Genomic DNA, 14,505 nt, shown 5'->3' on the forward strand with positions numbered 1-14,505 from the left:
TTACATAGTTTTGTTCTATTTGAATTTTTTTTACCATATGCATATATTTTAAAGCTTAAGAAATCACATACTGACTCAATAATAAGTTAATGTAACTTACTAAAATAACTTAATTTGGGTTAAGGTGCTTGAAATCCTTCTGGACAATTCTGTCCTCTTCATTTTTAATGGTGCCTGAGAAGATCTTGTAGTTATCATCTTCTGCTAATCAACCATGCCCTTATAGATTCACTCTGACCCCAAGCAGCTCACTGAAGTATTCTTTCAAAAAAGGTAAGTCTGTTTTATTTGTTTATCATTATATCTCCCAGCACCTGGAACAGTACCTTGTGCACAGTGAAGGCAAATAAACAATGAAAAAATATAGTATGTCAGATGGTGGCTAGTGCTGTGAAAAAAAATTGAGCAGAGGTGGGGAGGGATGAGGTACAATTTTTTTAAAGATGATTCGGGAAAGCTTTATCAGTAAGTCATTATTTGAGTAAAGACAAAGGATTTAGAAAAGCAAGGCACAAGACTATTGGGAATTTCCAAGGAGAAGAGTAGCAAGTGCAAAGGCCCTGAGGTAGGAGAGCATATCAAATAATATGCTGAATTTCTTTTAAATTTTACATTCAGGTATATGAGATCACTTCAGAACTTAACACAGGAATATGAATACAATAGAGTTTATCTCTTTCATCATTTCTTTGATTCCCAGGGTTAAAGACACTAACCAAATAAATAATTTTGTTATTTTAAGCAAATGGTGATTATTGTTCTAAGGGAATTGGAACTGAGATTACTAGCCCAAGAGAATTGGGGTGATTCTTTTGAGAAATCCTGCATGATTCCTGAGAGCTAAAGCTGCTTATTAACAAGTTGAAGATATACAGGGCAGTTTTGCAAATGACCCTGAGCCATAAGATTCAAGCACCCTTTCTTTAATGGACATTCTCCCAATAAGGGTACCCGGTCCACACTTGTCTAATGGAGTAATCTCTTAGCTCTTACCTAGATTCAGCTTCACATTGCCTAAATTCTCAATCTGATTTGGGTCTGCAATGCCCTGGACTGAAATCAATAAACCTCTCCATCACCTGATTCCCAGCATGTCTGACTATGAGCTGTAGCTTCTCCATCACTGTGATGAAACCTTGTTTCACTTTTCTGTCAGAACTTTCTGATTCTCAGCAACTACTTCAGAATCTTGTTCTACTTGACCTCCTCATAATATCTGACACTTTTTTTTTAAATATAGTTAATATGCAGTGTTAGTTTCAGGCATACAACATAGCGATTCGACAATTCTATACGTTACTCGGTGCTCACCATAATAAGTGTAGTCACCAACTGTACCATACAAAATTATTACTATATTATTCACTATATTCCCTACGCTGGGCTTTTCATCTCCATAACTTATTTATTTTATACCTGGAGGTTTGTACCTCTTATTCTCCTCCACCTGTTTTGCCCATTCCCTCCACCCCCTTCCCTTCTGGCAACCACCAGTTTGCTCTCTGTATTTATGAGTCAGCTTCTAGTTTTGTGTGTGTTTGTTTTGTTTTCTAGATTCCATATATAAGTGAAATCATATGGTATTTGTCTTTGTCTGACTTGTTTCACTTAATATATTATGTTCTAGGTCCATCCATGATGTCACAAATGGCGAGATCTCATTCTTTGTATGGAGGAGTAATATCTCATTCTTTGTATGGTTGAGTAATATATTCATGTAATGTATATATCACATCTTCTTTATTCAGTCATCTATCTATGGACACTTGGGCTGCTTGCATATATTCTTGGCTGTTGTAAATTATCTGACATTCTTGATGACAAAGCCCCTTCCCCAAACTCTACTTTGGCTTCCATAACATAGTTTTCCACTAATCTAGGCTCTTTCCCAGCCTCCTCTTCCTTGTGCTCTTCCCCTAAACAGTGATGTTCCCCTAAACAGGATCTGTTTGACTCTTTTCTCTCTCTTCCTGGCATTGACTCTCAGTTAAATGCTCATAACATTCTCCCTATATTAATCCACTGGGAGAAATGAGACAATTTCTACCCCATCCTCACCACCGTTGCCATTGTAACTCATGAGCAATGTTACCTGCTCAATGTTAAACAGAAAAACTAATAACAAAGTTAATAATATTAACCATATATAGAAGAAAACAGAGATTGTGCAGAAACACAAAATTGAAGCTATTTGTGTCTGTTCAAGCCCAGTAAACTGGCTTCGTATTTTGCTCTTCCTGAAGGAAGACTTGAATAGAAGGATGTGGACAGCAGGTGACCTAGAGAAAAAGCAACAAGACAATGCAAATCTGTCCACGTGTCCCACACACAGCCCGAAGAAGATGGAGCCCTTGTTGCCTGACCCGAGAGCTCACTGCCATGGTTTATACACTGTTTTCCCATCCACCCACCCCCAAGTCTACCTGAAGTAAGCAGTCCATAGCCAGGGTACTTAAGAATCTCATCTTTTGGTATGTGGGTAAGAAAGAAAAAGAAAAGGCATCAATGTCCATGTCCCTACTTCAGCCCCTTCCCTTCTCCCGAACCTCTGGTGGAACCCCTCCATGGATGCAGGCATAGGTTTCCTCAAGCTGATTGTGGCTTACTGCAAACAGATAGTATTGGCTCTTCCAGGGCCAAAGATCATCAACTTGAGACCCTCATTTCCAGGGAGAGCAAAAGGAAGAGGTTGGGATCTCGAGATTGTTAACTCAGGAATCAAACCTCCTAGGCTCAAATCGCAGCTCAGCCACTTACTGGTTATGTGCCTTCAGCAAGTTACCTGCCTCATTGTACCTCATTTTTCCGGTCTGTAAATTGGGGATAAATAGAGCATCTAATTCACAGGGTTTTAAGCATTCAATGAGTTAATATATTTGAAGGGTATAGAACAGTGCCTGGCTCAGAGTTAAATTCTCAATATCCTCCTAATGGCAGGGAGGAGCAGGAGAAATACCACAAATCTCAGCAGTCCTGTGCTCAGAACGTTCATTGTGCCTCTCCTAATTTCTGCTCATTAGAGCAGAGCTTGCTTCTCACTGATTCTTTTCCCCCAAGGCAATTACATCAGAAGCATGGTGCTTCTCTCTGGTTATTTTTTCCTAAGACCCAAGCAGAAGAGAGGAATCAAATGACTATTCGTTCAACTGCTTTATCTTCCTCAGGGTAAAAAGTTTAATATGTTAGAACATTCTTCTAGCTGGTTCCTGTGGAGAGCATGAAGTTACCTTTCGAATTATGATATATTTTGAACTAAATATTTCTATTATATGCTGAACATTTCCACAGTCTAGTGTCTTTCTTTGGTTGTTTGCTATTTTGTTTTTATAAGGGAGCAAAAACCATTTGTAGAAAATAATTCTCCTATATGGATAGAAACTGTTTCATTATTTTAATCTCAACCTCAAATTTAGCTAAGCACAAACAAAACTTTAAGACACAGACTCAACATGCCTAGAAACATGTACATGAATATTCTGGACCAGCAATTCCATAAGAGTCATTCATCTCACTTCCCTAACTTGGATTTTATGCTCACCAAGCAGCCTTCTGATTATAATTTGGCTTACAGTAATTTGTCTTCAGGCAGAGAATGTATTGAGCAGTGAACTTAAGTCTTTGGAAGAACTTAGTAGTTTAATTTCTCACTCTAAATTAATGAACTGACATGTTGGTTGTACATCAATCCCTATGAGTTAGATGTATACAAAACAGCCCCTAAAACACTAGTTAGTTCTGGGGGCCCCTGCAAAATAGAGTTCCTCATCCTCTGAAGCCTCTAGAATGCTGTGGCCACACTCAACTTTGATTGCCATTTTGTAAGCCCTAATGGGGATCCTTCTAGTTTACCTTTATAACCTCTCCATTCAGTTCTTTGTTCCTGCAGCAACTACATCTCCTACTATGACCTCTATCTGTATCTGCCCCAGTGGACCCTAACTGAATCCCACAGGCATTTCAAGGTTAACATTTCTAAGACATAATGTATAGTCTTGCCCTGCAAGCCCATTCTTCTTACTGCCCCTAAGGGTGTTGGGAGATCATGGAAGGGCTTTAAGCAGAGAAGTAACATGATTCGGTTTGCATTTCTATAAAAGTTCTCTACCCAATGTAGAGAATATATTGTTAGAGGACAGGAGTGGGTACGGGAGTGCCAGTTAGGGGGCTGTTGCTGTCATCTACATTAGCAACCATGTTGGTCTGGACTGAGTTTTTCCCATTGGAGATGAAGAGAAGGGGACAATTCAAGAGACACAAGGAGTATTCACGATGATCAGATGGGAAAGGTGTGACAGATGGAGGTACCAAAGATGACTCCCTGGTTTCTGGTAGACGGTGAGATCATATACTAAGAAATATGGAGGAAAAGCAGCAGGTTTGGAGAGGAAGATCATAATTTCTGTTTTGGACGTGTTGCATTTGACACATCTCTGAGACATCCAAAAGAGAATACCATGTAGGGAATTGAACTTAAGGTTGGAGCTCAGCTGGGAGAAATGGGTCAAAGATGCAAGTTTAGAAGTCATCATCATATTGATAGTGCTTGTATTGGTCAGCATGCATAGGATCACCAAGGAAATGAGTGGAGAATGAGAAGAGAGAGAGAGAGAGATTAGAAGACAATTGTACTCTTCTAATTGTATGCTTCCAATACAAGAAGTCAGATTGATCTGTAGGATATGGCAAAGGAATCTGTGAAGCAATGTCCAGAGATGTGGGAAGAGAACTAACAGGGCTGATAATCAAGTGTAGGGAGTGCCCTAGGGAGGAGGGTGTGGCTGCCTGTGTGGGCTGCTGCTCAGAAGCCAAATGGAAGTTTCTACAATCTTCCTGTTGGGAAAAATTCTATCATAGAACTGGAAAACACTTATTTAAAAAAAAAAAAAAAACAACCTCTCTGGATAGCCATACATTATGTTTTGAAATGCAATGTACATCCTAGTTACATATAATAAAGCAACTTTTCAAAAAGGATGTATGCAGCAACAAAATAAGGAATTAAAAAGAAAACCCACATAATTGTTCATCCAGAAAGTTTATCATTGCAATGTCAGACATTTCAATGTTTCCAAATATCTCCATGTTTGGCATTATACAAACCAAATGGGCAGATGTTTGACAGTCTTTTTTTTCTCATGAATCATCTTGATATTTAGCATCATGTGTAAAACAACCTAAAACTATCCACAGCACACTGACCCACATTCCCTTTTATTTTAAAGATTTTTTATTCATTTGAGAGAGAGAGAGCACAAGCAGGGGGAGAGGCAGAGGGAGAGGGAGAAGCAGACTCCCCGCTGAGCTGGGAGCCAACATGGGGCTCGATCCCAGGACCTGGAGATCAATACCTGAGCCGAAGGCAGATGCTTAACCATCTGAGCCACCAGGCGCCCCCACATTCCCTTCTTTTTAGCATAAAACCAGGGGTTGCACCTTGATCCTTTTGGTTTCTGTACTCTTGGCTTCTTAAATCACTTAGAACACCATTTGTCAGTGTTCCCAGACTCACAGATAAAATATCACATGTGTTTCCTCCCACCATGAAGCCAAATCCAGATAAATTTGGAGTCAGTAGCATAAGCCCTCTAAGTCACCATCTCAGGCCTTGCGTGTTTCCAAGGTGATGAAGCTGTGCAGCTAGTTACTATTCCAAAGCACACAGCTAGATTCCCATCACTATGATATATTCCATTTTCTATTCAATTTCATCCCCTGGAGAAAACTCAAGGGTTATATGGAATTGCACATTTAGACTTGCCCTTCTGTCAAACATTAATAGGATCATGGAATCATAATGCAGAGGGAGACCTGGGGAACTCATGGGATCAATCCACTTCCCTTAAGCTGGAGAACATTTAACCTAACCCCAAGAAACTAAGGAATCCTCATATTTAAAAGAGCTCCTTTCCCTTCCAGAAGAGAAGATTCTACAACCTCCAGCAAACAGTTCTCAGTGCTTAGAAACCTCTACCCTGTGAGAATCCTGGGTGACATGTCAAAACAACTGTCACAGTAGAAGATTGCTAGTGAAAGACAGAATGGGAAGAAAATGACCTAATTTACCTTGTGATGACTCGATATAATACTTTGAATTCTGGAAAATATTATGGAAAAGTGAAAGCATCAAAGCACAGCCAGTTCATAATGTAATGTTTTCCACATTATATTACTCACTCCTGGAAGAGTCCAGAGGTCACCTGGGTCAACTCTTGAGAAGTTGTGAGAATTAACCACTGTCACTCATTGTACCCTTTTCCCCTTCTTCTTTCAGTAAGTAAATCTTCCAGTGGGACAAAACTTAATTATTTGAACCATGTTTGCTCTGGTACATATTCTGCCTTGCCCATGATGAATGCTTTAATAAGACTGTAAGTCTTTTCTATAAAAAAGAAGAATTCTTTTTTATAAAAAGAATATCTCTTTGAGAATTTTCTGGTTACCTCCAAGAGCTTAGAACATTTGTAGTCCATATGTTCAGTTACCCTTTCAGCAACATTCGCAGAATGCCTACTATGTGCCAGACTCAGGATTAAATGCTAGGCATAGAAGTGTCTGTTGTAATAACACTCACTATGTGTTAACCCTTATGTTAGACATTGAATGTACAATGGTGAGCAGAACAGTCTGGTCTTCATGGAGCTTATAATTTACAGGTGGAAAAAGGGAATAATCAAGGAACCATACAAATAAATATAAGATGACCTCTTTGTTAAGAACCCCTGAATATGTAAATAGGGAGCTCCATCTAGTCAGGAAGCAAATAATTATTGAGAGGTGATCTGATGACCAAGTAGATGAAGGTGGGCCAGAAAGAGAATTCCAGATAGAGAAACCAGCATAAGCAAATGCTCTATGCTTGGAGACAAAGCACAGTTGGTCATCTGAGGAGCTAAAGAAGGCCAGTATAATTAGAGCACAGAGAATGCAGAGAGAATGGAGTGTTGGAGGGGCTGTGGTGACACATGGCTGGAAGTTTGGTACAATTCTGGTCTCTGTCCTAAGAGCAATTGAAAGCTATCACAATCCTTTAGTTTGTGGAGATGACACAACCAGACTTGTCTTTCAGGAAGAGTATGGTGTCTAGATGAGAGAGGTGGGAATGGATGTGCAGAGCCATTTGAAGACTAGCATAACAGGCTAGCCTAGAGAGGAGGGAAGAATGGACTAACATTATGGCAGAGGAGTTGGAGACAAGACAAAGATTTCAGGGCACACCTAGCAAGCAGAAATGACAGGACTTGGTAATGCATTGATAAGTGGTTAAGGGAGAGAGAGTTTTCAAGGATGACACCTAGATCTCTGGCTTGCAACTAGGACACATGATGGTACCATTTACTCAGATGAGGGATGGAGAAGAGAAGGATGGCAGGGGTGAGAGTCGGAGGGTGGGAAGGGTGGGGGTGGTGATCATGAGCTCAGTTTTGTAGAACTTTAATTGGAAGTGCCTTTGAAACATTCAAAGAAAGATGTCAAAGAGATAATAAGGTAGACAGGCCCACCCAAGGCACAGAGGAGGTGTCAGAGCTAGAGAGGTCATGGAGGTGTCATGTTGGGAGTCCTGTGTGTAGCAGCCAAAATCATAGGCCAAGGGAGAGAATGCAAAGAAAGAGGAGGAGGAGGCCTATGGACAGCCTTAAGGACTCCTGTGCATAAAGACAGTAGGGGAAGCTACATGGGAGACAAAGCAGATGTGACCAGAGGGGCAGGAAGAAAACCGGGACGTGTGATACCATGAAAGCCAAGGGAAGAGCCCGTCCTGAGAAGAAGGGAGAAGTTACCAGTGTGGAAGGCAACAGAAACCTCCCTGGAATGGAAAGGAGACAGGGATTACAAACATAAGCCATGCTTTCAGAAAATGTGCTGTGTGAAGGAGTGGCAGGTGCTGTTAGAGAACATAGGGTTAACAAGGTTGGTGTTTTGCTTTTTCAACATGAGAGAGATGAGCGTATTCCAGTGTCAACGGAGAGACCCGTGAGAGGTTGAAGATACAGCAGATAGAAGGGGCAAGCCATAGGGAAAAATTTCTGAGGAGGCCTTAGGGGAGAGGAGCCTTAAGTGGAGAGGTTTTATTTTGAAGGTAGTCGTTGTGGGTGTTGACAAGGTCAGGTTCTTAGACTGTGAAAAACCAACAACCACATTACCAGAGCAGGTAGCTTCATTCCCAGCACCTGAGAACGCCAGAGATCCTGTCGGTGGTTCTTCTCGAAGCCATCCTGAAGACAGCCGGTCTAGTCAGGGTGCCACCCAGCAGAGTGGTCGTCTGAGCCCGAGGCTTTGCTCAACACCCCCAGCCAGCCTGCCCAATAGGGCAACCTTATCATTCCGTGGCTCATGATACTTGTAGACCTACCTCACAGAAAGAAGTCTCCAGGGGCCCAGACACAGACAAGCCGGCCATCTGCAAGCCAAGGGGAGAGACCTCAGGAGAGACCAAACCTGCCACCACCACACTGTGGAACTGCCCGCCTCCAGAACTGTGAGAAAATAAATTCCCATTGTTTAAGCCACTCAGTCTGTGGGACTTTGTTATAACACACCTAGCAGATTAATGCAGGCAGTCAGAGCTGTGGAAGATTGGGTCACTGAAGGAAAGTGTCAGAATGTGAAGAGGACAGAGAGTTCACCTGTCCAAGTCTAGACCATCAGTGTGATGACAAGTGGGTGACCCAGACACAGTTCCCGGAAGGCTCAGCTATCCTCAGTGTCCTGAGTCTAAAGTTTCATTGTATTCTTCAATTTCCACAGCACTTTTCCAGAGGTCTTTCCTGTTCCCTTCTTGCTTTTCACCCACCCCTGGCGGTTGGAGGGGTAACCGTGGCCATACTGTGGGGTGTCTGGTCTTGGACTCCAGATCTCACGCCGGGAACCGTAGGCTCAGAGTCTTGGGAAGCCTCCCAGCCAGGACCACTATCTCTGCTTCCCCTTATCCAAGCCGAGTCATTTATACTTTAATGAGATTATTTTCCAACTCAACCATTTGAATCTTTAGTTTCATTTATCCCTTTGCCATCTGGTCCCCTTATACTTGCGTGTAAGGCTAGTGGCTTTCTTTGTCTAAGTAGATTTGTTAATAGTTTATAATTTTTCTTGTCATGATTATAATATTTATTTTTCACATCAGACAAACTCTTCTGGAGACTTGGAATAAAGAGATGCCCCCCCCCCCCCCCCCCCCCCCCCTTTTTTTTACCTCAAATTTTTTTTTTTTTTACATTTGGTTTTTTTAATAAAGTATTAAATAAAAGGGAATGAGCAAAACTTCCCAAACCAACATATCTTCCCATCCCATTTGCTTCTGCAAACCCTAAACCAGTATTTCATTTAAAGAACTATCTTAGATCGGGCTGGGCCTCACAGCAAATTGTCCAGAAGGTTTGCACTCACTCAAGGTGTGGCCCAGCTTCCCTCCAAACTGAATCTCAAACCAGGGCCAATCCTGTGCCCGGGAGACTTTAACGTCTATCTTTCTCAATCTTCAGTGCTTCAAGTTCTTTTTTATCTTCTGGTTGTTCAAACTCCTCAGCCCCTCCCAATTACTTATGACTTTCTTAATTACTAATCTATCGCTTTCATCAGTAAAATTGATGCTCTTTACTTACCATCACATTATGTTGAGGTTTTTCTTTTTTTTCTTTCCTTTAGTAAAGGGCTCTGATACTCCAGTCCTACTCTAATGGACCACTGTGCACCGAGCACCTGTCAGGAGCTTTGAGGAGCCATCGAAGGAAGGCAAGGCTTGGTGAGAAAGCCAGCCCTGCTCTTGGGGCCTGGAACATGATAAACTGTCCTCTCCTGACCTCGACATCTCCATTAGGCCAGCCACTGCCTCTGGCTCGTTCCCCATTGTGGCCCTGGCACCCAGCCACTGCCTGGCGCATAGCGAGCACTCAATAAATAAATGGATGAATGGCCTTATTTTCTAATACACCAACACATGCAACAACATCAACAGAGACTGAAACGGGCATGCTAGGGGAGACAGAACATGAGAATGTTATTCAGTGCATCTGAGAAAAAGTGATTAAAAAATCAGTGATATCTTGTATTGGTATGCTTCCTAGTTTCTGGAGGGCTTCAAGTCTCCTGCGAGATTTGTATCAACAAGTGTATTTGAAGGTCGAAGGAAGCCTCACCAGGTTTCTGCGAGGATTCAAGAGATCATGTATGTGAAGCTGCTCCCACAATGCCCGAAATGCAGTAAGAGCTTTAGAAACAGTTAAGAGGCACCCTTCTTCGCTAGTGACATGACAGATTCAGGTCCAGAACCCAGGGTGTGCGTTTCCTGGCTTATGACAGCATCCTCAGTGTTCTTCCCACGCTGTCCTCAGACTGATAGGAACATCTTGAAGGCAACAGGCACGGCACCTTAAGAAGACCACTGATACTCCTCTGCCCCCATCTTGCCGGGGAAAGGGAGGGGGCATTGCACCCTGTGATTATGGTGAGGGCGCTAAATGGCTGGAAGTCAAGCCTGGGAACCATGCAAACGTTATGGACAATATACCTCTGGTGATTGCTGCAAGGTCCTCATGCTGATTACCTGCTGGCAGTTCTTTCACCAAATAAATCACAAATAAAGTGAGGCTCCTAAGCCCCAATGACTGAAGCAGGAGCCCTCAGATAACCGAGATCCGTTGCTCGGAGGGACCATGATTACCGTCCAAACTTCTCTTCCCCGTAACACACGCATCACTGAGTTACCGTCAGACATTGCACTGATGAGAAATATAATACTCATGCCCCCTGTGGTTGAGGGGGCTGGAATCAATGCATCATTTTGAGGTGCAGTCCAGGGTTTTTTTTTTTTTTTTCTGACCTGACCTTTTTCTGGATTTTTGAGAAAAAACTGAAATAATTTAAGTAGCATCCATTTTCCCTGGCCCTCCCTCCAAGGGCTGTACTTAGTTTACCATTTTTTCTCCGCCCTTTTTCTTGTGCCATCCTCCTGAGGATGTGACTGGCCCACATGTTAGCCTTATAAGTAGGTGAGAGAGATTCCATGCATGTTAAATGGGCCACTGGGCTCCTTGGCTGGTGTATTGGGTGGCCTGGGACAAGGCACTTGGACTCACTGAGGTTTAGTTTCCTCAACTGTAAAATGAAAAGATAAACCTACTTCACCGACCTTTCCTGAGTATTCAATGAGGTGACAAATATGAATCGTCCCTACCCAGGATTGAGAAAGTAGGTTTCCTCATGGCGATAAGGACACTAACATGGTAGAATGTTTGTTACACTTTATCAATTTCTTCCATCTGGTTGCACCCACATTATTTGTCCTTCTCTCCAGATAGGCTCTAGGGGGTCTATTCATGTCCCGGAGATGTCACATTTATGTAGAAATCCCTCACTATCTTTGCCATTTTGTTTTCTTCTCGTCACCCAGCCTTCTTCCACTCTAACGGAATGCTTAGTGCCCTATCCTGCCTCATGTTCCTGGTCTCTGCATCTGGAAACCTCTCTTCACTCCTGCCTCCACCCTGGGGCTGCTTCCTTTTCATTCACGAACACATATTTATTGCGCCAGGTGTTGGCGATGTAGCAGTGAACCAAACAGTCCCTGCTGTCATGGAGTTGGCATTCTACAGGTAGGCATGGGGAGGGACAAGCAGGTAATTACTAAATAAATCTCTCATATGCCAGGGGCTGGTAGAGTTATAACAAAGAGTAGAGCAGGATAAGGGGATACTGGGATTTAGGTTTAGTGGGGAAGCGTTCTCTGAGGAAAAGACTGTTTGAACATAGTCCTGAAGGACATGTGGCAGGAATCTCACAGAAAGTCTGGAAGAAAGTATTCTAGGAAGAAGGAACAGCAAGTGCAAAGTCCCTGAGGCAGAGCAGGACTAAAACATCCCTTCCTGAGAGAGCATTCCTTGACACCCCTCTTTAAATTATGTTCTCTTTCTCAGGGCACGCCATTCTTTTTGGAGTGTTTAATCTCCATTTATGTTTTATATATTAACTATGTAATTTAATTAATCTCCCCCTCTGGATTATAAGCTCCATGAAGGCAGGCATCATATCTGTTCCCATTGTCCCTTATTTGTGTATCCAGCATTCACCCTCCTGTCTGGTATTTAAATAGTTACTGAATGAATCAATCAATTTTAAATGGTCATTAATGGCAATGTGCAGTGATTTTGCCTCATGTGAGAATTTCCTTTTAGAAATTAGTACATAAGGTGGGAGGAGGGGAGTCTCCCCTAAAGAATTGTCACACTTCTTTCTTTCAGCTAATGAGCAGAAATTGAGTATAATACATCCATTTCTGGTTTGCATGCAAGGATTTTATGCTCAGTAAGGATAATTCCGTTAAGATTTGGGGTCGGCACACACACCTGTGTTTTTTTCTTAATGACGAGATTGTGCTTGTATTCTTCTTTTATTAGATTTCTCTTTTTGTGTAATTAAGATATGAATAAAAAAGGAGTGATAATTAGGTAGGTAAAGAAGGAAGAACAGAAGGGGGGAGAAGGAGAGAGAAAAGAAAATATTTCCTCTTTAAGATATATCTTGTCACTACTTTGCAAGTTGAAATTGGAAACATAGCTAGCTCATGCTTTAAATGTTATGACAGCTATGACTAGCGCTTGACATTATCAGGACCAATGCTAAGTATTTTTACATGCATGTTCTCATTAAATTCACAACAGGTTATAGAGTAGATATCAATAGCCCCATCTTACAGATAAGTAAATTAAGGAAGTTAATAACTCATAGAAGTTAAATAACTTGTCCTGAAAACAGAAGAAAGTAGAAATGAGTGCCTTCCAATGGCTTGGACAGGGCTGTCAGAATTAAATGTGAATTGTTGTGATCCTGCCTCCCCTCAAGCTTCCATTCCTCACCCTACTAAGGAGAGGTGCGCCCCTCCAACAGATCGTAACCTCACCCCAAGGCGCTGATGGGGGTCCTTTACAGACAATCCCTTAACTGCAACAACCCCTGAATGCAGGTACATCCAATGCTCTTTATCTTTAAAGGCTTTAAAAAAAAAAAAGCAAAAGAATGCATGACACTGATTGTAAACTAGCAAGCTGGGTGGTGGGAAGCCACTCAGACCTGCGCTAAGAAAGGTGATCATGAATTCAGTGTTGCCAATTCTGAGGGAACTATAAGAAAACACCTAGAGGTTCCAATTGGTCCCAGTAATGAACCAGATCCTTCCTTGCTTTCACAGTGCAGTCGGGTATTTCTCGGTGCTGCTCCCAGCCCTGGGGCTCAGGAACCTCGGGGCAATCCCTGGGACGCAGAATTCTGGGGCTGTGGGCCCAGGGGAGCAGGGCGGCTCCTATGCACAAACACACATTCACTCACACACCACACGTGGTCACAAAGCCCAGCCGGGCACACACGCTCAGCACCCGCACAGAAGCGCGCACCTACAAACATCTAAATCACCCATCCACCTACATCAACACCACAACACAGGCGCACGCGACCTCACACACCTCGCCCGCTCACGCACTCACGCCACACACTGGCGCGCAACACGCGAGCTAGCACATGCTCGCGCACGGGCTCACACCCCGTGCACACACCCTCTTGCGCGCGCCCAAGCCCTGGCTCACCGGCACACACCCGCGCGCCCCCGCTCACGCCCAGTGCACACACCCTCTTGCGCGCGCCCACGGCCTCGCTCACCGGCACACACGCGCGCGCACGTGCCCTAGCTCACGGGCGCACCCCGCGCGCACACGCACACGCTCACCCAGCCGAGCGGCGAGGGGCGGGGCGGGGCGGGAGCGGCCCCAGTGCCCGGCCGGGCGCGGCCAGGAGAGGGCGCGGCGCGGCGCGGCGCGAGGGAGCGCGGCCGGAGCGGGAGTTGTTTCCCGGAGCCCCGGCCGCGAGACGCTCCGAGGGAGCCCAGCCAGCTCGGGCTGGGCTGGGCGGGGCGGCCCGGAGGGAGCACGCCCCCGGGTCACGCCGGCGCCCGCGAGCCAAGCGCGGCGGGGAGCGCGCCATGGACCCCCAAACGGGCGGTGCGGAGGAGGATGACTGCGTGGACTCGGGCGCCGAGACCGGAGGGTGAGCCGCGCCGGGCCGGGCGGTGGGCGGGGGGCGTTCTCCGAGGTGCGCTGCGGCTGCGCCCCGGCCGGGACCTTCCTGGACCCCGCGGCGGAGCCAGAGCAGCTGTGGCCGGATGGGGCCGCGGGGGCTCTCCCTCCTGCGGGCGGAGGGGCTGTGGCGGGCTGGAGGGGCAGAGCAGCGTGGTCCGTAGCTGTCCCGGGTGGCGCGGGCCCCACCCCCGGGGGGGGGGAGTGGAAGGACTCAAGGTTCAGATTAAACCCCCCCCACACACCACCCCTTCTTGCCCCCCGTTATCACTGAGATGATGTGGAGTGCCCGGCGAATGCAGTGTCCCCCTGAGATCATCCCTAGAGAGACAAGAGATGCTCTTGCACTTATTTCAACCTTCCGCGAGGACTTTATTCTTCTAACCCCGCCGCTCCCTGGAGTGCGGGATGAGGGGTTGGGGATGAGAAGAGGATAGGACACCTGGCA

The 14,505-nt window shown here is 44.7% G+C and overlaps 1 protein-coding gene across 1 annotated transcript in view; it reads left to right on the forward strand.

The window, feature by feature from the left end:
* The first annotated feature begins 13,963 nt into the window (after positions 1–13,963).
* The window catches only part of FAM124A (family with sequence similarity 124 member A), a 114,169-nt gene continuing 113,627 nt past the window's right edge, over positions 13,964–14,505 (forward strand). Inside the window, exon 1 of the mRNA XM_021689448.1 lies at positions 13,964–14,028. Coding sequence (XP_021545123.1) covers positions 13,964–14,028 — 65 coding nt within the window. The remainder of the gene's footprint in view (positions 14,029–14,505) is intronic.

Source organism: Neomonachus schauinslandi, chromosome 3 (assembly GCF_002201575.2).
Source record: "Neomonachus schauinslandi chromosome 3, ASM220157v2, whole genome shotgun sequence".
NCBI classification, from domain to species: Eukaryota; Metazoa; Chordata; class Mammalia; order Carnivora; family Phocidae; genus Neomonachus; species Neomonachus schauinslandi.